Source organism: Chenopodium quinoa, unplaced genomic scaffold (genome assembly GCF_001683475.1).
Source record: "Chenopodium quinoa cultivar QQ74 unplaced genomic scaffold, ASM168347v1, whole genome shotgun sequence".
In the NCBI taxonomy this organism is placed as follows: Eukaryota; Viridiplantae; Streptophyta; class Magnoliopsida; order Caryophyllales; family Amaranthaceae; genus Chenopodium; species Chenopodium quinoa.
Window position 1 is genome coordinate 2,526,271 of NW_018742418.1, and position 23,276 is coordinate 2,549,546.

The following is a 23,276-nucleotide window of genomic DNA, read 5'->3' on the forward strand; positions in this document are numbered from 1 at the left end:
AAAAAAAAAAACGAAGGAGCTATATCTTATTATTTGATGATTCGAACCCACACTTCTGACTTCCTGGATACGCCACTGTCCTCCATAATTGCTTGTTCCATCCCGAGTCAGTTCTTCTTCTTTTGCTTAAGGGCCATGTTGTGCTAGCTAGGTCCTAAATGAAATAACGTGTTTTATCATAGTTAGACCAGACTCAATGACATACTCGACGCGACATGAAGTTACTGTGAGAAACTCACACCAACCTAATTGAATATGAGCAGTTTAAATTTATGATTTCACAATTTAAAATGAAACCCAAAACCCGACCCATCTATCCGAATTGTGCTAGCTAGGTCCACTTGTGCTATACGTCAGTTGATAGTATACCCCACCATGAAGAATCATGCAGTTTATACAAACAAATAAAAAGATGCCACGTATGAGTAGTTCAAAAAACTCAGGCTCTTCTAATATAGACCATTGTTTGGTTGTTGGTTGCCTTGTGTTAAACTTGTGAGGTTGGGGTATGTCAAAAAAACTATAGCCCCTTCTTTCACACCTAAAGCACCAAACAATCCTTTACAACAACAACAACAAAAAAAAAAAAAAAAGTAGAAATTGTGGGAATCATTAACAATTTATTGTTCTTGAGAATTTTTCACCAACATTTGAACAAATTAGCGTTCTTTTTTAGAAAATTTGAGGTTTTTGGAGCTTGATTTGAGGTGAGGAGAAGAAGAAAACAAAAAGGGGGTTTTTGGTTTGGTTTTTCCCCTTCAATTTTTTGGGATTTGAGGAGGATAATCATAATCAAATAAAAGAAAAAAAAAATTGGAAAAAATGATGAGATTATGGTTAAATTCTATGCAATTAGTGGAGCTATTTGTAAGTTCATGGGTTCATTTATTTTATGGGTTTTACATATTTAGCACAGCTGTTGCATATGATTTGTCCCAAGTTTTATGTGATTATTTCAAACCCAACAACAATATCAATGATAATAACATTGTTGAGGTTAAAGAAGATGATGTTCATCCTTCTTCTGTTGATGATTTGCCTCCCATTGTTTTGGTTCATGGAATTTTTGGATTTGGTCAAGGGGTAAGTCATTAATTTTCAAATAGATTCATCAATTTTTATTTAATTTTTGCCATTTTTAGTATTTATTTTAATCTTGATATTTGGTGTTTTTTTTTTTTTTTCCAGAAATTGGGAGGATTATCTTATTTTGCTGGAGCAGAGAAGAAGGATGAAAGAGTTTTGGTGCCTGATTTGGGTTCTTTAACCAGCATATATGATAGGTTTGTATTATTAATAAATTGGTTTTTTATTTTTAATTATTTTTTAAATTGGGGAAAATTTGGAGTATGAATGTATGATTTTAAAGGGTTTTTTGGGTAATTGATTTTCAGGGCGCGGGAATTGTTCTATTACTTGAAAGGGGGTCAGGTTGATTATGGTGAAGAACACAGCAAATCATGTGGACATTCGCAATTTGGAAGAATTTATGAACAAGGTTTCCGGGATAATTATAAACAATTGCAATTTTGCTGTCTTTTAATTAATGTATATGTTATTGTCATCTGTTTATTAATATGACGATGGGATTGTGATGAATTCTAATTATGATTCATTTTTTGTATATATGTAGGTCATTACCCTGAATGGGATGAGGATCATCCTATACATTTTGTGGGGCATTCAGCCGGAGCTCAGGCTGTACGTGTTTTACAGCAAATGCTTGCGGATAAGGTTTGGATCATTCATGGTTTGCATAGAATGAAATTGATGCTCGATATTTCGTATCATTTTGACATAGTGATGTCTTTGTATGCAGGCATTTAAAGGTCATGACACTTCTCCAAACTGGGTGTTGAGCATAACATCTTTATCTGGAGCATTCAATGGGACCACTAGAACTTATTTTGATGGGATGCAGTAAGTTCCTTTCCCTTAAGATGTGTATCAGTTGAAATGCAGGGCTAAGTAAAGAAGATTTGTGTGTTATAATGGTGATGTGATGTTTAGATATACTCTATGTGTGTTAGTAGTTGTGAGATGCATTTCATTTCATTAAGGTGGTTTTAAGTTATTATTTAGAACGAGTTGGTTAGGAGTTGAGACGCTATTTCATGTTTGATGTTGTTGCTTTGAGCTGGAATACTTTGCTTCTTATCCATCTGATAATTAAGAAATGTCATTGTCACTCTAGTTCCTTCTTTGCCATTGATTGTTTGTAATTGCTGTCTTTGTTAGGCCGAATGACATAATGTGGTGGGGTCCTAGAAGTAGTCGATTGCTTACTATGATGCTTCTGTTCTTAAAATCTCTTTAATGCTTATAGTTATCATTTGCACAATTGATTACAGGCCAGAGGATGGAATGACCTTGAAACCTGTATGTTTGCTTCAGCTTTGTCGATTGGGAGTTATCATATATGATTGGTTTGATATTCCTTGGTTAAAGTCCTATTACAATTTTGGATTTGACCACTTCAATATGTCATGGAGGAAGATTGGTGTATGGGGTTTAGTAGACCATCTCTTAGGAAATGCTGGTCCATTTGCTTCAGGAGATTGGATCCTTCCTGATCTAACAATCCAAGGATCAATGCGGCTTAACTCCCATTTACAAACTTTCCCTGATACATTTTATTTCAGTTATGCTACAAAGCGAACCCGACAGCTCTTTGGTTTCACGGTTCCTTCCGGTGTACTTGGGATCCACCCTTTGCTCTTCATCAGAGTGTTGCAGATGTGCATGTGGCGTCACCCTTCTGATTTACCTCCCCCTTACAAAGGCTACAGGTATTACATTTACATCTTGGTTGTTTTGTTAGTTTATTGGCTTGCATAAAGTTTGAGATCCCAAGTCTCTGTGATCTCAAGTCTGGTCTTAACCCGTTTCCTTAATTTCGCATTTGTATATGATGTGCAAGATGCTTTTACAACTAGTCAATGGTGGGAGCAAATATGCAGTTTCATGAAATTAGTAACTCAATATTTGTATTATTCGAACTCTTCTAGCTAGCATTAGATGAGAATTTTGACCATTTTCATTTTGTAGTGCATACCATGTTTCCTTTGCTGAAAATTCCTTGGAGGACTATTGTGTGAGAACCTCTAATCTCTCTAGCTGGATTGAAATGGTAATGTAAAATGATAAAATCAACAACTTTTTAGATTGTACTCGTATGTTATTTTCATGCTTGCAAATTTTTTGACCGAGATCACGAATGTTTTGGTTTTAGGTTCAAAACCTCTCTTTTACTGTTGTATGCTAGTTTTTGTAATAGCTTTGTGTCTCCTACTAGGAAGAAAAAAGCCTTTTAATGCTTCAAATGGCACTTTTAATTGTTTTCTTTATAACTTTCAAAAGTAGTGTGATATAAGTTGTGTAATGAGCAATATGAAGTGTTAATATTGAATACTGATAATAGATATTTTTTTCTAGCTTTCTTGCAACGGTTCTTCCTGTTTTATTTTTGAGTGAGACAGAAAAATAATTCTTTACTTGTTACAGGGATGAAGATTGGTGGGACAATGATGGGGCACTCAACACAATATCCATGATGTATCCTCGATTTCCTATCGAACATCCCCACTGTCTTGTCACAAATGATAAAGATTGCCGGCCATTGCAACCTGGTATCTGGTATGTTAAATGCTGTACCTTCCTTATCCGAGTAACAGAGTTAAATGCCTAGCAAGTTTACCAACCGTATGCTATGATATTGCTCTTTGGTTTGTTTATATTATTTCAAATTGTAGGAACAATCTAGTAATCACAATTATTGTCATAAAATTATTTGCCAATTGCTCTGTCATCCGCTACTCTTAAGAGTCAATACCTTGTCATTAAGCACAATATGTTTTAACGGATATACGGACAAAGATCTAACGTGAAAGAATTAACAGAAAGACGGAAAGTTTCAGCTCATTCTTGTAGACCCTACCTGTTGCTGGTAACATTATTGAGCGATGGTTTCAGTAGATAATGTTATATATATTAGAAGGGCACTAGATGATGTAAGGTTGTGTGTCGTACAATGATCTCCACAGTTCTGCCAGAACATCTCTTTGAATAATAGAGGCTCTGAAAATTTCTTACCCGAATACCATGTGACGGTTAGCAAATATTGTAGTTCATTGGGTGTAGAGACTCACCAAGGACAGAAGACAAAGGATGTAGACAGAATTTTGTACAGGGTTTTTGGATACTGCCTCAAAGACTATCCAAGTAAACTAGTTGACATCCACTACAAATACCGTTGGTGCATGTTCAGCTATGTTGTTCTGACTGAGGTAATGGGGTTAGATATGTTGCTAAGTGTTAGTCATCCAACACAAGGCGAGGAGTAGAACTTAATTGTCATAGTTACATTATATAATACCCAAATATAATATTGGCAATGATGCACAAAATATTGCAATAGGTTGGTAATTTCGAATTTGGGCTAGTTTGTTCCATGTCCATTATTTCACTGCAGTTAGTTAATTTGTTTTGTTGAATTTTGATAGATCTACTCTCAACGATTATTCCTGGGCTACAGAACATGAGCAATTTTTCAGTGTGACTATTGTTCATGTATATTATGTCTAACCATGTTTCTTGGATAAAATATGTGCAGGTATTACAAAGTTGTTGAAGGAGATCACATTCTATTCATTATCAACCGGGAGAGAGCCGGAGTCCAATTTGATTTGATATACGACAGCATCTTCGAACATTGTAGGAAGCATGCTTTTAGGAAGAAACCACAGACGCTACCGAATCAAATACAACATTCTGTTGTCAGTTGATATATCTCAAGATCAGGAGGCAGAAGAGTTAGGAATCATTTTTTTTTTCTTCTTTTCTTTCCTATACCCCCGTTTCTCTCATCAAATTCCTTGGTCTAACGTAAATGTGAAATTCTCGCGAAAAATTCTTTCTATCAATGAATTATCTTCATAGGGTTACAGAAAATTTTTGGAAGTGTGAGGCTTCAATAGAAAAATTTAGCCTCCTTCCTCAGGAAGTTACGATGTAGAAAGAATTATACAATGCATATAGTATAGTCGTATAGATGTTCAAACTTTCTCTTGACATGTTTGCTCACGATCCATATTAAATTCCTATTAAACTATTGTACAATGTAGGTCTTACTGAATGACTTAACCAATGATTTTCCGGATTGACCATCCGTCTTATGAGGGCATGTTAAAAATAAATTTTAATCAAATTGCGTTGTATTAGTTATATTGTACCCGTCAAAAAAATAGTTGTATTGTAGATTAGCTATCTAATACAGTAATACGTAGATTACTATTATCCTTCTTTGTTACAAATCCTAACCAAATCTAGTCGCTTAAGAGGGCCTCCTCTTACAAATTGCAATCGTGTGCTTATTTATAGGTTTTCAACCATTCATTCGAAATGTACTCATTTATTTAATGACCCGACCTACTTGTTTAATCTATTTATTATATGGTTTAGTTGATTTTATATTCAACATGTTAAAATCTAATATATATATATATAAAGTAGGCATTTTTAAGGAGTATTCGGTGCGCCACGTAAGCAAAGGTATGTTTTCGACCAATTAAAAGTTAGATTTCTATTTTATTTTGGAATTAAAAAATTCGTTTGCCACCTAAACAAAAGTGATGAATGATATTTAAGAATTTTGCCACGTAATTTCTATTTTATTTTGGAATTAAAAAATTCGTTTGCCACGTAAGAAATATCATTATTTCGACCAATAAGAATAAAGGTTTGTATTTATTTTTGAAATAAAAATATTGTTTTTCCGACTAATAAGAAAATAAGAAGAAAGATTTGATATATCTTTTTATCTTTTTTATTTTTATCTTTTTTATTTTATCATAAAATGAAAGGTATAAGATATTTTGTACAAAGATGAATTAATTCATAGTATTTTCAAATACGTCCTAAAAAAATGTCTTCTCTTCGTTGCTCCCCCTCCTTGGCAAGTGGAATAAGATGAGGAAAAAGGAGTTCTAGCCTTAATCCGTATTCTCTTCGTTGCTCCCCCTCCTTGGCAAGTGGTATAAGATAAGGAAAAAGGAGTTCTAGCCTTAATCCGTAAATTGAACTAATCAATTGATAACAATACTTATCAAGGCAATTTTTTTTTATCAATTTTATCAGTCAAGTAAAATATTATCAATTGTTTCAATAGTTAATAAAAGATAAAATTTAAGTTTGGAAAAAGATATAAATTAATTTAATTAGCTTATAATTTGTTATTATTATAAATAGACATTAATTTAATTATGCACCATTAAAGAATCACACAATACCTCATACAAAACAAATTGCATATTGAGGTTTAAGAAAATGTTGGTGTAATTCCTTAAACTCAATTTTTTTTTCAAATTATAATTACTGGTAATATTATTTTTAACTATTTTTTTCATTGTATTGTTTTCTTAGGTCTACTTCGTCGATTCGAGAACTTAATTCAACCAAAAATGATTGGAAAATTAAAGTACGCGTATCAAGGCTTTTTGATGTATTGAACTTTCGAAAACATAATAGTTTGATTAGTTTGGACATGCTTTTAATTGACGAAGAGGTATGCCTTTAATTTTATTTTTTTTATTTGATAATACTTATCGTTTTAAATTTATGGTGTAACTTACAATATTATTTTAACATATAATATTATTTTGCATATGTAGGGTGATTATGTCCACGCTTCAATCAAAGGAAAATTTGTACGACAATTTCGTACAAAACTAATTGAAGGCAAAGTTTACACAATTCGATATTTTTCTGTTGTACCTAACAAGAATGAATATCGTGTTGTGAGCGATAACAAGATAATGATACAATTTTTTCAAAATACATCTATTAAGGGCGTTGCAGATAATGATAAAATTCCGTTACATAGATTTGATTTTGTTCAATTGCAACATTTAGGTCAGTTCCGTAGTAATGCAACACTCCCTGGTATATATTTTACATATTTTCAATTTTTATTTTTTTAAAAATTCTATAGTGTTATCATTCGTTTTACTAACTTTTTTTTTTTTGTATATCACTTTGCTTTACAAGATGTGGTTGGTATGGTTATAAACGAAATTGGAGATTCAATTGAAATAGAAGACAAATGGTAATTATTATTATTTTAATATATTTTAATATATTATTATTATTATTATCAATTACGATAAACTAAAACTTATAATTGTATGATAATTTATATTTGATTTATTCTAGATTTATTAGTAAATTATTTGTATTTTGATCAAAGAAAAGTATGTTGTATAAGCTTTGAATTGTCTATTAGTAATTACGATTTGTGTCTATATTAACTATTAAGAGTTACAGTGTATAGTCATCTAACATTTTCAAAACTACCTTCACAATTAGTTAATATGTCCATAATAGAAGACAAATGGTAATTATTATTATTTTAATATATTTGTATATATTATTATTATCAATTACGATAAACTAAAACTTATAATTATATGATAATTTATATTTGATTTATTCTAGATTTATTAGTAAATTATTTGTATTTTGATCAAAGAAAAGTATGTTGTATAAGCTTTGAATTGTCTATTAGTAACAAAAGTGTCATTGAAGTACTAAATAATTGTTACAAGTATTTAATGTTTATTTAGAATTCAAGAATTTAAAATTTTAATTTCTTAAAACCTTACATAAATAATTTTGATATAGAATAAAGATGTCATAAAAGATAATGAAGATACTTCAAAAGATGAAATTACAGTCGTTGAAGAAACCGCAAAACTCCCTTTTAATGATTCATCCGACCAAATCACATCAAAGAAGTAAAGGTATACATGTTTTAGGATGTATATAATTCATTTAGATATTTTTTTACAATTTCTAATTTTATCTTATAGATTATTTAATAGTATGCTAATATTAACACTTTAATTTGTGTACTTTGTGTATGATGCAGGTTTAGTTTTATGAATCAAGGATTCTCTTGAAACATAACAAAAGTTCATGTTCAAGAAATAGATATTTAATTATCTTATGTTAGCTTTTTAATTTTTTTATTATGTAACAACTTTCGAGATTTATAGTTTTTTAATTTGTATATCTTTCATATTCGTAGATGGGTCCATTTTGTTGCAACCACAATTTTTTTTTTCCATTTTATTCTTTGCTTTAGAGAAATAAATACTTTCCGTCAAAAGATAAATAAATAAATAAATAAACATATGTTTAAATGGGTTAACCTGACACAATACGAGAAGTTTGCCAACTCTAATATTTAAAAATAATGAGACATTTTAATTAAAAGACATTAGAATGCATGCATAAAATAATTTGAATTATTTTATGAATATGACTACACATGAGTATTTAAATGGAATTAAAATTGTAAACAAAGTTAATAAACTAACATAATGTAAACAGACCAAAGAACACGGAAAAGGGTAGGTGGAGTATTTATTTATTTATTTTAAAAGAAAGGAGTATTGACAAAAAAATATAAGCAAATTGAATTTTAATTATATTATTAATAAAAAGTAGATTTTAATTAATTGTAACAATTTTCCTTTTCTTAAAAAATAATTGTAATAGCTAATCCATTACAGTAATAATTGATGTTTTCATATTTATGATTTTATCTGTTCTTATTTAACAATAATAAAAAAAAAAATATTACCAAACCCGTGCATCGCACGGGCTTCACACCTAGTTAATAATAAAAAAAAAGGCGCCCACTAATCCTTTTCCTATAATATTCTTGTAAAGCCTACATTATTCATGTTTTGAATGAACCTAGCTATATAATGTAGCATACAATATACCATGGATAAAAGAAATAATTTTGAAACCTTACCCAATATTATTGTTGAGTTTTGGCACTGTAAGGTAGTGAAACTCTCCTTGAGAGGCTTCTATTGGCTATTCACAATATATATACTCTAACACCGTTAGGGTTTACAAAGATACAATTATATCAATTGAATTATCAAATTCGAGTTAAAACCCCTACACAAAATAAAGAAAAATAAAATCAACAAGTCGTTTTTAGTCTATCAACTTATTTAAATAGGTAAATCCCTGACTTACCACTCACTTCAATACAACGGGTAAGTGAACTAAGACTAAGCTTTTTTTTTTTTTTTATTTTTTTTTATTTTTATTTTTATTTTTTATTATTATTTTGAACGGGGACTAAGAACAAGCTAACAACCCTTGTTATAAAACTAATTTTTGGACCAGGCCTATGCACATATTAATATTGCATGCATGATTAACATTTATACACTAGTTTTGTTTAATAATAATAATAATAATAATAATAATAATAATAATAATAATAATAATAATAATAATAATAATACACTAGTGCATACTTCTAATGCATTATATCCTTTTCTATTTATTTAAAAGGATAACATGTTATATGGCATAATTTAGTATGGAGTAATTAAAAGGACTGAGGTTACAACCCATGTTTCCAAGTTTTAAATTGTATGTGTTCAACAAATAAAAATGTATGTAATTATTAAAAAAATAAAAAAAATAAAGCTAGGTGGGTTTTTATTTTTTATTTTTATTTTTTTGGCTTATAGCCAGAAATTTAGGTAAATGACTAAATGTTTGGTAGCTGTTAAATTTTTTTAGCTAGTTTTTGAATCTAAAATGTGAACCCGATCTTTCTTTTCAATTACTTGTTGGTTGTATACTTGTATCTTCTCTTTGATTTTAAGGTATATCTCCCCATGTGAGCAGGCAAAAATTTGTTCGTGAATAATTTCACCAATATTGCCCAACTATATTAATTAGAAGACAAAATTGTATAACCATCTCACCAATATTGCTTTCTAACTACATCCATACATAAATACAAATATATTTATTTATTTTAACGAATAAATTCGGATACATAGGCTTATAAATAACAATCGTTACTTAAAGCATTGGTAGAGCGATATTTGAAAGGCCGCTTGTAACGTAGGATCTACCATGGAGTCAAAAGAGGTAGTAGTAATGCATGAAACAAAGCAAGAAAATGTCACCATTGATGACAATAACAACGGTACTCATAACTTGGACGACGGTGATGTTATCAACCTTGATCAGTAAGTTTGTTATTGTTTTTATTTGGCAGACAACGATAAATATTTATTGCATTTTCCATAGGCAAATTATCATTTGAAAGTACTTATACATACTTTATATAGTAATTTTTGTTGTTTATCTTTTACAAAAACGTTGGAAGCTAGAGGTTGTAATGAGTTTGTTTCCCTTGTTTCTTTTCCCCAAAGCCTAACAACTTTGGCGGAAATTGATCTTATTTAAATGAATCCATAATTGAGCACACGTTGAGTTTAAACATGAAACGTAAGTTTAAGTTGCATGGTGGCTGGATGGTACAGTAATCACTATTGATATTGTGATCTGAAAAACTATACTGAAAAAAATTGCTTGATTGTTTACTTGACCAAGTCAAAGCTCTCTCTATGTACATAGTAAATTAGTAACATAGCACGTCATGTAATTGATCATCAAGCACTTTATTTATTTGAAATTCTTCGTAGCTAAAGCCTAAAGGCCTTCTCTACTTCACCTAACCCTATTTCACTTATATTAGAAAAAATTAGTCCAGATAAAGATTAATAAGTTATAATAAATTTGTTCGGGAAAAATAAGTTTAAGAACATTGTGATGACAAAGACTAATTTGGACTAGTCATATTCACTTTACAATTAATTAAAGAAGTCTGAATAAGTTCAGAAAAGTTTAAATATATTTTGATAAGTTCATATATAAGTAAAAATTGGGTGAATACAACACACCCTAAATGTACTAATTAAACTCGATCCTTGATTTGACGACCTACATACTAGACATATCTGACCAACTAATTATTTGAATTTAACTCCTAATTAATTAAACATAATACCATCTTACATATAAATAGAATTGGTCAAATTAGACTTGATCAAACTATATCAAATCAAATTAGACCTTTTTCCTTAATTGCGCGTGCTTATCAGTAAATATAGTGATAAATATATTATGAGAATGGGGATGGATATGAGGAATTCACATTAATACAAATCTGCCAACGTCCATTCATAATTTTGTTTAAGGATTAATTTACAAACAATGTCAAAATTCAGGTAAACCAAGATAACAATAGATCAAATTAGATACTTTCTCAGTTCTTTTTTACTCGACTTATTTTATTTATCACGCTTGTCAATGCAAAACTTTAATGATCAATAACTTTAAATCCCCATAAGTAAAATTTATAGAAATTATATATTATGGTAATACTTATTGAGACGAATCTACAAGATCCCACATGAATATGTTATTACTTGTATATAATTTACAAAAAACGGTCAGAGGGGTGGTGAATAATGTAAAAATCAAAGCAAGTCAAGTAAAAAATAACGGAGGAAGTATATTATATCAGGTAAACCGAACATAGCCTTAATTGATTAGTGTTATTTGTAAGATTCAAAGATTAACGTGGGTACGTGGGGTGTGGTGGGCAATGTAATGAAGGTTGAATTGCTCAAGCGATTTTTGCCTACTATGGGTTTAATGCTGACAACTACAAAGTGCAAGATGGATTATCTAATGTTATGCGTCATCTCATTTATGCAGTGGTGATCCCATGATGTTCTACCCATACTGGAAGAACATTGATAACGAATGCTCGGTGACTATAAAAGCTTCCGACATGATTAGCTACTTGGCGAACCCCAAAGAGCCCGACTTCATCTACCAAATGCCGGAGTTCATTGACGCAGTTAGGAGGATGCATCGTGTAGTTGGAAATGCAGTGACCGATGGCCGGTATATAATCGGAGGGACGGGTTCATCTCAGTTGTTTATCGCCGCAATTCGTGCCTTGGCTTTTACTGTCAAAGAGAGTAATACTTGTAACAATAAGCACATACCCGTTGTTTGTGCCGAGCCCTACTACTCGGTAATTATTCAACACTTTAATTTAAAAATTTTGATCATTGAATATAATTTTCAGTCACTAAAAATCCATTTAATTTAACATGATTGAAACTAATAAACTGTTAAAGGAGCGATTCAATCAAAATCTTAAGTTAATGGTTGATGAGATACAAGAATATGTTTTATCACGCCCCTCAACTCACACATGTGTGTGAGCATGTTAGGCTAGAAGTGTGGATGCAGCTTGAACCTCCTCATACTCAGGGCGAAATAAATTTCACTTCAACACTTCAATATATGTGGCTTTAATTAATTTATGTATAAACTTGTGCCAACGCCCTTAACCAGATCAATAGAATTTTGAAATGACTAAAGGTGTGATTTTGATTTTGACATATCCAAGTCTTTCTTGGCACAGTTTTACAAAGAGGCAATGGAGCAAGAGAGATCTGAGCTTTATAAATGGCAAGGAGATGCCAATACCTTCAAAGAGGAATCAGGTCCTTACATTGAAGTGGTGACATCTCCAAATAATCCTGATGGTCGAAGTCGAAAGCCAGTGGTGAATAGGGAAGAAGGCCTGCTAATATATGACCTTGCTTACTACTGGCCACACTATATACCCATCACTTCTCCTGCTGACTATGATGTTATGCTCTTTACATTGTCTAAGACTACCGGCCATGCTGGAACACGCATAGGGTAAGTTCTACACTTCCACCAATCCCTTATCCTTTGAAAATACTCTATCCGTTTCATAAAAATTTTCAGTAAAAAATGTTTCATATACACATCTAACATGCATGTTTATTTCTTAAATGGTCATTTTATTGTTGGACATTAATGAACATAACATGGAGAACATTTATTTTTAAGCTAAATCCTTAAAATTTCAGTCCTGACTTGTTAAATTTCTTGAAAGTCATCTATAATTGTCAGAATAATATATATACTTCCTCCGTTAACGGTTATTTGCAACAATTGTACCTTTCGCGAAGGCCAATGCAAAACTTTTAAAGCATGATTATTGAAATATAAGGGCATGTAATTAAGTATTAATCCTACATATATATATAAAAAAAAACAATTAAACAAAACCAGCACCACCACCAAAACCCACACTACTATAAATAGGCCGTTTTCCGAGGGAATCGTTTCGACGGACTGAAATTCCGTCGGAAAATCCGGACTTTCCGACGGAAACTCCTTCGGAATATTTGCGACGGAAATTAATTCCCTCGGAATCAAAGGCTTCCGAGGGAATATTCCGTCGGAAAGTTAGTTTTCCTACAGAATTTAAATTTGTCGGAATTTTCCTATGGAATATTCCCTCGGAAAACCCAATTATTCCGACGGAATTTTTATCCGTCGGAAAATTTCCGACAGATAAATTCGTCGGAACGTTCTAATATATAAAAAAAAAAACCGGATTTTTTCTTTGTTTCTCTTTCTCCTCTCCTCTCCTCTTTCTCTCTCTTCTCCTTCTCTGCTTTTCCTCCTTCTCCTTCCTCTTCCCCTTCTTTTCTCTCTCCTCCTTCTCCTTTCTTTCCTCTTTCCTCCTTCTCCTTCCCCTTCCCCTTCTTTTCTCTCTCCTCCTTCTCCTTTCTTTCCTCTTTCCTCCTTCTCCTTCCCCTTCCCCTTCGTTTCTCTCTCCTCCTTCTCATTGCGTTCCTCTTTCCTCCTTCTCCTTCCCCTTGTTTCTCTCTCCTCCTTCTCCTTCCCCTTCCCCTTCGTTTCCAAAGCCACGAACCACCGCCGTTTGTAACCACGAACCACCGCCGCTACGTAACCACGAACCACGAACCACGAACCAACAAAATACGGTTTTTCATGTCAAATTCGACCATGAAAACCCTAGATTTAGAGTTTTCATGGTCGAATTTGACCTTTAAAACCCAAATTCAAGCAAAATTAGTGGTTTTGATGGAATTCAAGGTAAGTTCTTTTATTCTATTTCTGGGTTGTAGGGGCATAGGGTGGGCTGGTGGTGGGGGCAGGGGGTGGGCTAGTGGTGGGTGGGACTTTTTTTATTTTTATATTTTTCTATACGAGTTTCCGACGGAATTTCTGTCGAAATTTTCCAGCGGGTTTGAATTCCGTCGAAAATTTCCGACGGACTTTCTGGTACCGGAAAAACCTCTTCCAACGAAAATATTTCGTCGGAAACCACTATTCCGACGGAATTTTCGACGGAAATGGGCATTTTTCCTACAAAGGGTCTTCCGACAACACGTTCCGACGGAATTCAGGGTGTTTTCGACGGAATATTTCCGTCGGAAATGGCCTGTTTTCTAGTAGGCACAAAACCAGAACCACCACCAAAACCACCGACAACCACCAGAACTACCAAACCCGTCGACCCTCAGAACCTGAAACACCACCAAAACCCAACCACGAACCCAACTTTCACCACCAAAACCCAACAAACCACCCACGAACCCAGCAAACCACCAACAGAAAACCTAGAAAACCACCACACACCACGAACCACCCCACGAACCCAAAACCACCACCTTTCGAACCACCACCCAAAACCACCACAGAAACCCAATAAACAACCCAACGAACCCAAAACCACCACCTTTAAAACCCAAAACCACCACCGACGCCACCCTAAACCACCCACCTTTCGAACCCGAAACCGCCTAACCCACCACCCACAAACCCAGATCCGAAACCCGCCATTTCTCCATATCTGAAATTGAGTGTCTTTCTTCTTCAATTCATGAAAAGTGGTTGAAGGAGGAGAGAGAAAGTTAATGTTGAAGAGGATGAAGATGGAGAAAATAGATTACGAGGGAAGAGGAATGAAGAAGATGATGGAGGAGAGAGAAAGATAATAGGGAAGATGAAGAGATGATGAAGGATTGATGATTATTGAATGATATAAAATAAGTTTAATTAGATTGGATTAGTTTTTTATCAATTATGTTTTAAGTATGTAATTGATGTTATAAAGTTTTAAGTAAGGGTGTTTTTGTAATTTTATTTTAAAAAAATTACTAAAAATGGAAAGATTTGGGAATGTTGCAAATAATAATTAGCATCCCTTTTGGGTAAATGTTGCAAATAAATGTTAACGGAGGAAGTATATATAGATATTAGGAGAATTATTTTTGAAAGTCATCTATACTTGTCAGAATAATATATATATATCAATGCACTATAATTCGTTAAATCTCTTGAATTTCAATACTTCGTAATTGACAAATTTTTTAATTTACATGTACAATCTTATAAATAAAACACTATGACATCACCGGCAAGAAATTATTGTGAATTGTTATGGGTATTTCGTATTAAAAGGTGGGCCGTTGTAAAGGATCAAGAGATTGCCAAAAAGATGAAAAAACAAATATTGTTGATGAGCATTGGAAGTTGTCATGAAGGGCAACTTCGAGCAACAAAGCTCTTTCATTTCGTTGCTGATAGATATGAACATGATGCGTACTATGAGCATGAAAAGCCTCCTATGAAGCCTAATTTGTTCGATGTTGAAGGGCTATTTGATTATGGCCACCGCACCTTGGCACAGCGTTGGGAGAAGCTAAGAGCCGCTGTCCAACACACTGGAACCATTAACCTCCCTAACTTTTCTCCGGGATTCTGTAACTTCTTTGGAAAGCTCACTCATCCCACTCCAGGTACGACTTGCTATAATGATGAGGTCTTGACCTAATGGTCAAATTAAATAATCATAATTTGAACATTTTTTACTTGTGTATGTGCAGCCTTTGCATGGTTGGAGTGTAAAACGGGTGAAGATGCTGAAATACTAACGCAAAAAACTAAGGATCCGAGTAAGGAATGGCTCACGGTTTGGTTTCGGTGTCTCAGGAAAATATATTAGAGTTAGCATGATGGGGGGTGATCACAGTTTTAACCTCTTCATAGAAAGACTCTCATCCCTTAAGTATGAACGCATAATATAGTACCCTTTTCGTCTCTTAAAGTTTATGGTAATTGTCTTACTACCTCTATTACATATTATGTGCAACTTTTGAATATTTTACATTTCATAAATAATACCTAAAAGATGCACATAATATGTAACGGTGATAGTACAATAATATAAGTCAACAAGGTTTTCATTTGAAAGTTGACACCATGTTATATATTTATATTCATGTAATAAAATTTGGTCCTCTATTTCAAAATAAGTGTCCCATTTTAATAAGTATATTTGTTAACGCAAAACTTTGACCAATAATCTCTAATTATCAATAATTATAAATCATAAAAAAAATTGATGTTCATAAACTATACGATAACAATGTATACATAAAGCACCAACATTAGACAAAGTGATGTATGTGAATTGTGCAAAGTCATTATACAAGATTTATTTTAAAATTAAGAGAGAAATGAACCTTGTTATTGTAGTAAAATTGAAAGATACAATCCTTATCGATATGCAAAATTGAATACTACACGTACATATGATCTTATTAAATCATTAATACCTACTTAAAAATAAAAATCAAAGTGTCTTTTTTTCTTTGAAAAAAAAAATCCAAAATGTTTACAAATCGACCGGTACACGTTTGTACAAGCTTGCAAGTAACCTTGGAACTATAACTGCTTGTAATGGAGTTTTCATGTAAGTAACAAGTCCTGGACTCTCCCTAATGTCTATTTCTTCAACCTTAACACCATTTGGTGGTTTCCATTCAAAATGGTGCAAAAGATGACCCAAGGTTGATGTAACCAAATTTATTCCCACTTGTGCTCCGGGGCATATCCGTCTACCCGCCCCAAAAGGTAGTAATCGAAAATCATGACCCTTCATATCAATATCCTCTTCGAAAAATCGTTCTGGTCGAAACAGGTTCACGTCACCCCAAACACTAGGGTCTCGACCCAAGGCCCAAGCGTTTACGTGAACAATGGAGCCCTTCGGGATATCGTACCCGCCAATCTTGACATGGGCTCTAGCCTTATGGGGTATCATTAAAGGGGTTGGGGGGTGAAGCCTAAAAGACTCCTTGACTATGGCTTTCAAGTAAGGTAGGTTTGAAAAGTCTTCTTCAGTCATGATTCGTTTAGACCCAATAACTAGGTCCAACTCTTCTTGGGCTTTCTTTTGTACTCTTGGATTTCGTATTATCTCTGCTAAAGCCCATTCAATTGAAATAGCAACAGTATGCACACCAGCAACAATCATATCCTGCACCAAATCAACAACAAAAACTTTTAAAAAAGGCGGGTGTACAATAACTTTGTGACTTTAAAAATAGCTCAATTTTGACTTTGGTGACTTAAAAAATAACTCAATTTGTACTTTGGTGACTTCAAAAATAACTCAAGTTTTCCTATAAATGAGGTATGAACAATAAAAGCATTATATGTGCAAGCAAGTTGAAATTTTATTTAACAAATAAATAGTGTCTCTATGTTAAACATACCCAAAGAAGACCAAACATAGTGTCTTCACAAAGATCATATTCATCTTTCAAAGTGAGCAAGGCATCAACAAAGTGTTGTTTTGCACCACCAATATTAATGGACTTGGCTTTAGCATGTTCTTCAATAATTTCTCTGATAAATTGGTCTAAACGAGCATTGATCATTGCAGCCTCTTCTTTATCTTTTTTATCAAGACCCGATAACAACCATTGGAGCCATGGAAGGTGCTCAGTCAAGATGCTTGCGTTGTTAATTTTCGCCTTTCGACTAGATAGTACGCCCTTCAATTCTTTACCTACGGGGTCTAATTCACCTTTAGGGTTTATAAACCTCTTTCCAAAGGTTAACCTTGTGATGTTGTTGAATGACATTATTCCTGCGTACCCCCTTATGTTCAAGGGTTTCCCCTTGTTTTCTGCGTCAACAACAATTATGAATTAATTATTATCAACTTCACTATTAGGATGTGCTATTTAAAAAATAGAGTATTGAAAGACTAATTAAATTAAGGCAACATATATTACTAAGTACTTATGTTATTATCCTTACCTTAAATATAAATGGATTATTACTTGTTATTTTGGAGTAGAGACGGTTTTGGAACATGTTAAGGTTAGGCTATGGTTTGGGTGGGCCAAACTTGGAGCTGGAATTTCTGTATAATCTTGATATAAAAAAATTTAAAATACTCCTCCCGTTCTACAATGATGTTCTTGTTTTTCATTTTGGGTGTTTCAAAATGATGTTTCTATTTTGAATGTAACCTAGCTCATACGGAGTATATATTATTAATGAAACAAATCTAATACAAGATCCCCTAAAAGGCTAGACAGGGAAGCTCTAACCAATTGAACTATATTTTATGTTAATAGAGCAATATGGTTAAATTAAGACATGCAAATAGTGCAAATGAAACATGTAAAACAACGATGAGAGTATGTCAAATGAAAAAACCCAGCCAAAACTGAGTTAGGCCAAGTTTAATCAGCTATAACCCATAATACTATATGAATATCAATGAACATTTACTTGTTTGATGTCAAATACTAATGTGAAAATCGTCTAATATAAAATGCAAAAAACTTTGTTCTAAATGAAAAAATTTGAAGCAAAAAAACTTAATTACCAGGATTAGTACAATCATTGAAGAGTGATTCGATCATAGCAGTAGCCTCATCCTCTCTAATGGGCCTTAGGGCCTCAAGCTTTTTGGGAGTAAACAAAGCCAAATTACTAACTTTTCTAACTTTAACATAATGAGGCCCATAATCAGCCCAAATTAGGTCTTTGCCATCTTTTGTAAATCTAGCTGATGGTTTTCTATGTCTATCAGCCAAGTTTTGATCATGGTCTTTTAACACTTGCTTAGCAAGCTCAGCATTTGAAACGACGACGTTTAATTCAGGCCCAAACTTGAAGGAGATTATTGGGCCATATGTTTGGGCCCACTCGTGGAAGCACCTAAACCGTACCGGATTAATATCGTATATATTACCGACAATTGGTAAGGGTTTCGGACCGGGTGGTAGTTTGAACCTAAACCGTTGGAAAGAGTGGTATTAAGAGGAGTCCCATATTTTTTTAAGGTACAAAAAATAAAGGATTTGTGTAAAAGGGTAGAATAGAAAAGGTATGGCTTTTTTGAGAAAAAATATTGTGGGTTTTTATAATGTATTGAGTGGGAGCAACTAGTAAGTTATTCTCTTAAGTAGTGTTACTCAAATTAACCTTTATTTATTTATTTTTTATTTTTTTTTATATTTTTTTAATAATAATATTGAAATGAATGTGTTTTTGTGAAAATAAATGATGTAAAATAGATATATATAAATTGTACTCCGTATATGATTGTTGTGGATAGAAACATGCCAGTCGTACTTATTGCTTAGCTACTTGCCATATTCATTTAAGGAGGCAGAGTCTACCTCACAAATGATAAAAGAAGTACTCGTAGTGTATTCCAGTCTTTACTACTTGCCATATTAGCTACTTGCCTTAGTAGCTACTTTGTCTCATATGGAGTAGTTATTTATCCAAGAAGATTTTGTGCAAGTGAAAACGTAAATTGAAATGTATATGTATGAATGTGAGACCCTTAAGAGAGAAAAAAAAAATATAGTAAAGTGAAAATTTTCAACTTATAGAGAAATAATCGAGGCAAGTTAAATGGGACATCTTGAAAAGAAAAAAAAAAGGTAAGTAAAGTAATTCCCGTTGTTACTATTTGCTTGATCTTATATGGAGTAGTATTTCCCAAATAATCATCCACGCCTCAAACGTATATTAATGCCGGAAAGTTGGATAGGATGACCCTGAAATGTATATTAATGCCTGAAAGTTGGATAGGATGACCTTTACGTAGTAATTACGTGGTACACTTATCCTAGGCATGAATGTAGCTAATTGGTTTGCTAAAACAGATATATTTGTTTAATTGATTAATTTTGTTTTTAATCAAGTTTCATACTTTAGAGGTGATGCCATCTTGATGATTAATATACGATGATAAAGTTTAGAAGGCAACGACTTGCGCACCTACTTGCTCCCGCATCATTTAGGATAAGTTTGATTCAACCAAACAAGCTTAGAGTTCATAAAATGACTTCGTAATTGAACGGTGTCATAAAAATTAGACCGTTAATTATGACTTGGCCTAAAAAGTAGACACACCATGCACACAAACAGGCCAAACAACGGCCACACGCGTGGGAATGCCCCTTCCAGCCCACAAATAGTACTTCAAATATTTATGTTTAAACACACATATTTTAATCAAGTACAACTTTCTTCTCCCACCAATGTGCGACAAATTCATTTTCACCAAAATATAAAACAAGTAAAATTCCCTTATCCCACCAATATAGGACAACATGTTTTCCTACAAAACAAACAAACTCTTTTCCTTAGCATTATTTCCAACACATTGTAGTGTCACACGTATCACTATCAAAAACAGAACCGAACTGGTTCAAACCGATCTGAATAAGAACCGAACCAATTAAAAACCGACTGTTTGAAACCAAAAATCGACCCGAACCGCATTTTAGTAAACCCGAAACCGAACCGATCGAGTAACGTTAAACCGTTTAAGAACCGAACCAAATCTAAACCGAACTGAAAGGAAACCGAACCGAAAATGAACCGAACCGTTTCTAACTCGAAACCGTTTGAACTGGCATAAAAATCGTTTTCACCGAACCGTTAACAAACTGCAACCCGTTTGCACCGAACCGTTTATAAACCGAACTGATTATAAACCGAACCGTTTATAAACCGAACCTTTTATGAACCGAATCGCTTATAAATCGAACCGTTTACAAACCACTGACTATAAAGAAAAGATTAAAACCAAGTTAAAAGGTACTTTAAATAAAATCTAATTATGCACATATTTGTTTTATTTTTTCTTTTATTTGAAACATAATTATTATGCGCACATGTTTATTAATTAATTAGATCATGCATTCAATTAGCCAGAGTGAAAGCAAGCATTAAACACACCTCAATGAGCACATCCAAATTGACTAGTAGATTAGTACATAAGTACAAATTACTTAATTAGATATGACTACATGAGTGATTGACTAATATGACTATATGAGCAATTGTCAATTCAGCATAGTTGCATAACAGATTAACAGTGTACTAGACTATCCTACTCGGTAATATACTAATAGCATTTCAGTATTTGATCTATTCGACTCAAGTTAAAAGTTACTCTTTCTTATTAACTTGTTAGTCTAATTAAGTAATTAGTAATTACTAATTAGCGACTTAAGCCTTAGGGGTAAACCAGTAAAGGATATACAAAAATATAATAATCTTATGATTCTCATCCCTTTATACTAATAAATATTTAACTATAAGAATATGAGATAGTTAGATGTTATGTATATGTATAATCGCTTGAAAAAATCAATATTACCTTCTTATTCATTAATGTTTTCTTTCATTAAACAAATCAAACTACATTGTAATATCTTCATATATAAATTTATGCAAATATATAATGATAAACAAGTCTTAATTATCAGTCTTGTTGACTAATTAAGTATCGAATACCAAATTGCAAATTTTGATGTCACAACAACTCATCAAATCATAATTATGACACTATTAATTAAATGATCAAATAATAAACAGATAATAATCTGATAGTAAAACAATAATCATTAATGCACTAAACTTTTATAATCTAGTTTGTAATAAACTAGTAAGATCAGTATGGCTAAACTTGAAACATAACATGATATGTATTTATAAAATTAATGAGAATTTGCATATAATATGATGCCTCAATATGAAGTGATGAAGTCTCGGCTTGATATAAAACTTGTTAACCAACAAAAACTTAGAAAGTAGTATCAAATTTCAAACCAAAACCGTTTAATTGCCAGAATCCAAACAACTCGATAAAAAACCGATTTTTTGAAATAAAAAACAGACCCAAACCGTAATTTAGTAAACCTGAAATAAAACCGATCCGATTAATGTTAAATCGTAGATGAAACGAACCCGTTAACGAACCGAATCAGTTATAAACCAAACTAAAATAAAACTGAACCAAAAAAGAACCGAACTGTTTCTAACCCAAAACCGTTTGAACCGGGATAAAACCGTTTACACCGAACCGTTAACAAACCGCAACCCGTCTGTACTGAACCGTTTACTACCCGAACCGAATTTAAACCGGAATAAAAACCGTTTACACCGAACCATTAACAAACCGCAACCCGTTTGCACCGAACCGTTTACTACTCGGACCGTTTACAACCCGAACCGAATTTAAACCGTTAAAGAATAAATCGAAACCGAATCGAACCGATAATTATTTAAACCGAACTGAAACCGATCCGTAAGACATTTGAACCGATTTCAAACCGACCCGATTTCAAACCGAATCGATTTCAAAGCGAACCGAAACCGAACTGTCAAACCGTTTTGACAGTACTAGTCACACGTATTACCACCGCTTCTCAGTCACAAGATTTATTTAAAACATAAAAGTAATACAAACATAGAATATAGCTAGTCTTAATCATGGTAATTGGGATTGTATAAAAAAAAATCATGGAAATTAGAAATTACGAAGTATATACTTCCTCGATCTGTAAGTCCGTTTACAGAATTGGGATTGCATAAAAAAAAAATCATGGAAATTAGGAATTACCAAGTATATACTTCCTCGGTAAGTCCGTTTATAAAAATATTGCGACACTTGCACTTTGTCAAAAAATCGCTCATATTTTTACTATAATCTAAATTACGGGAAATATGGTTATATGAAGTATCTATTAAATATCATTAATATAAAACGTGCTGATTTCATCAATTTCTTAAAGTGTCTTATGCGTCAAACTCTCATTAAAAAGTTTCCCTTCAAACTTCAATATGATGTTATCATTTTTTTTTTACTTGCTAGAAATTAGGACAAAGTAGGTATGAAACTAAAAATTTAAAACTTGAATTTTGTATCAATATTGTTGTATATTCCGTACTAATTTTGGATATTCCTAATATAGTACAACAATATTTTATAGGTATAGATACTGTGTCTTTAATTTCCACTCTAAACGTATAAGCTCAATAGATATACAACATTAAATATATTTTATCTAACCATTATTTTAATATATTTTCAATAACATAGTAAATATTTTGATGTAGCATAAAAAAATAACCATTAAAAAAAAGAATATGTACATGTTTTTTTATATTTACAAAAAACATCTTTATACAAAAAAATTAAAAAAAAAATTAAAAATTTATCAACAAAAAAAGATATTAAAAAAATATGGATTAATTACTTATCACCACCGTGTAACACGTAGATACTAATTTAGTATAGTCTAAACTATATAGAGTATAATTAATTTCCATTAATGGGATAAGTTGGATCCATACTCACTTTTATTAAGCAACAAACTCAAATGAATGAATGGCTTATACTGAGAATTTGTGGC

At 32.4% G+C, this 23,276-nt stretch overlaps 2 protein-coding genes and 1 pseudogene across 2 annotated transcripts; 2 read left to right on the forward strand and 1 right to left on the reverse strand.

Annotated features, from left to right (window-relative positions):
• Positions 1–459: 459 nt before the first annotated feature.
• Positions 460–5,174, forward strand: LOC110709205 (lipase-like). Its single transcript, XM_021887417.1, has 8 exons — positions 460–1,083; positions 1,189–1,283; positions 1,395–1,498; positions 1,634–1,734; positions 1,820–1,920; positions 2,352–2,789; positions 3,505–3,636; positions 4,613–5,174. Exons 1-8 carry the CDS (start codon positions 823–825, stop codon positions 4,782–4,784), a joined length of 1,404 nt encoding a protein of 467 aa, XP_021743109.1. The 5' UTR covers positions 460–822; the 3' UTR covers positions 4,785–5,174.
• A 4,742-nt stretch (positions 5,175–9,916) lies between these two features.
• LOC110707095 lies at positions 9,917–15,986 on the forward strand (annotated as a pseudogene).
• A 362-nt stretch (positions 15,987–16,348) lies between these two features.
• LOC110709209 (cytochrome P450 98A2-like) lies at positions 16,349–21,533 on the reverse strand (the record flags this gene model as incomplete). Its single annotated transcript, XM_021887422.1, has 5 exons — positions 16,349–17,074; positions 17,313–17,728; positions 18,440–18,849; positions 20,556–20,559; positions 21,500–21,533. Coding segments are annotated over 5 exons (1,509 nt in total), but the record flags the coding sequence as incomplete, so codon positions are not given.
• Between the last annotated feature and the right edge of the window lie 1,743 nt (positions 21,534–23,276).

Coding starts and splice junctions, on each gene's coding strand:
- LOC110709205 (XM_021887417.1), top strand. CDS start 823: ATGATGAGATTATGGTTAAATTCTATGCAATTAGTGGAGCTATTTGTA. Junction 1,735..1,819: donor AGCAAATGCTTGCGGATAAG/GTTTGGATCATT, acceptor CTTTGTATGCAG/GCATTTAAAGGTCATGACAC. Junction 1,921..2,351: donor ACTTATTTTGATGGGATGCA/GTAAGTTCCTTT, acceptor AATTGATTACAG/GCCAGAGGATGGAATGACCT.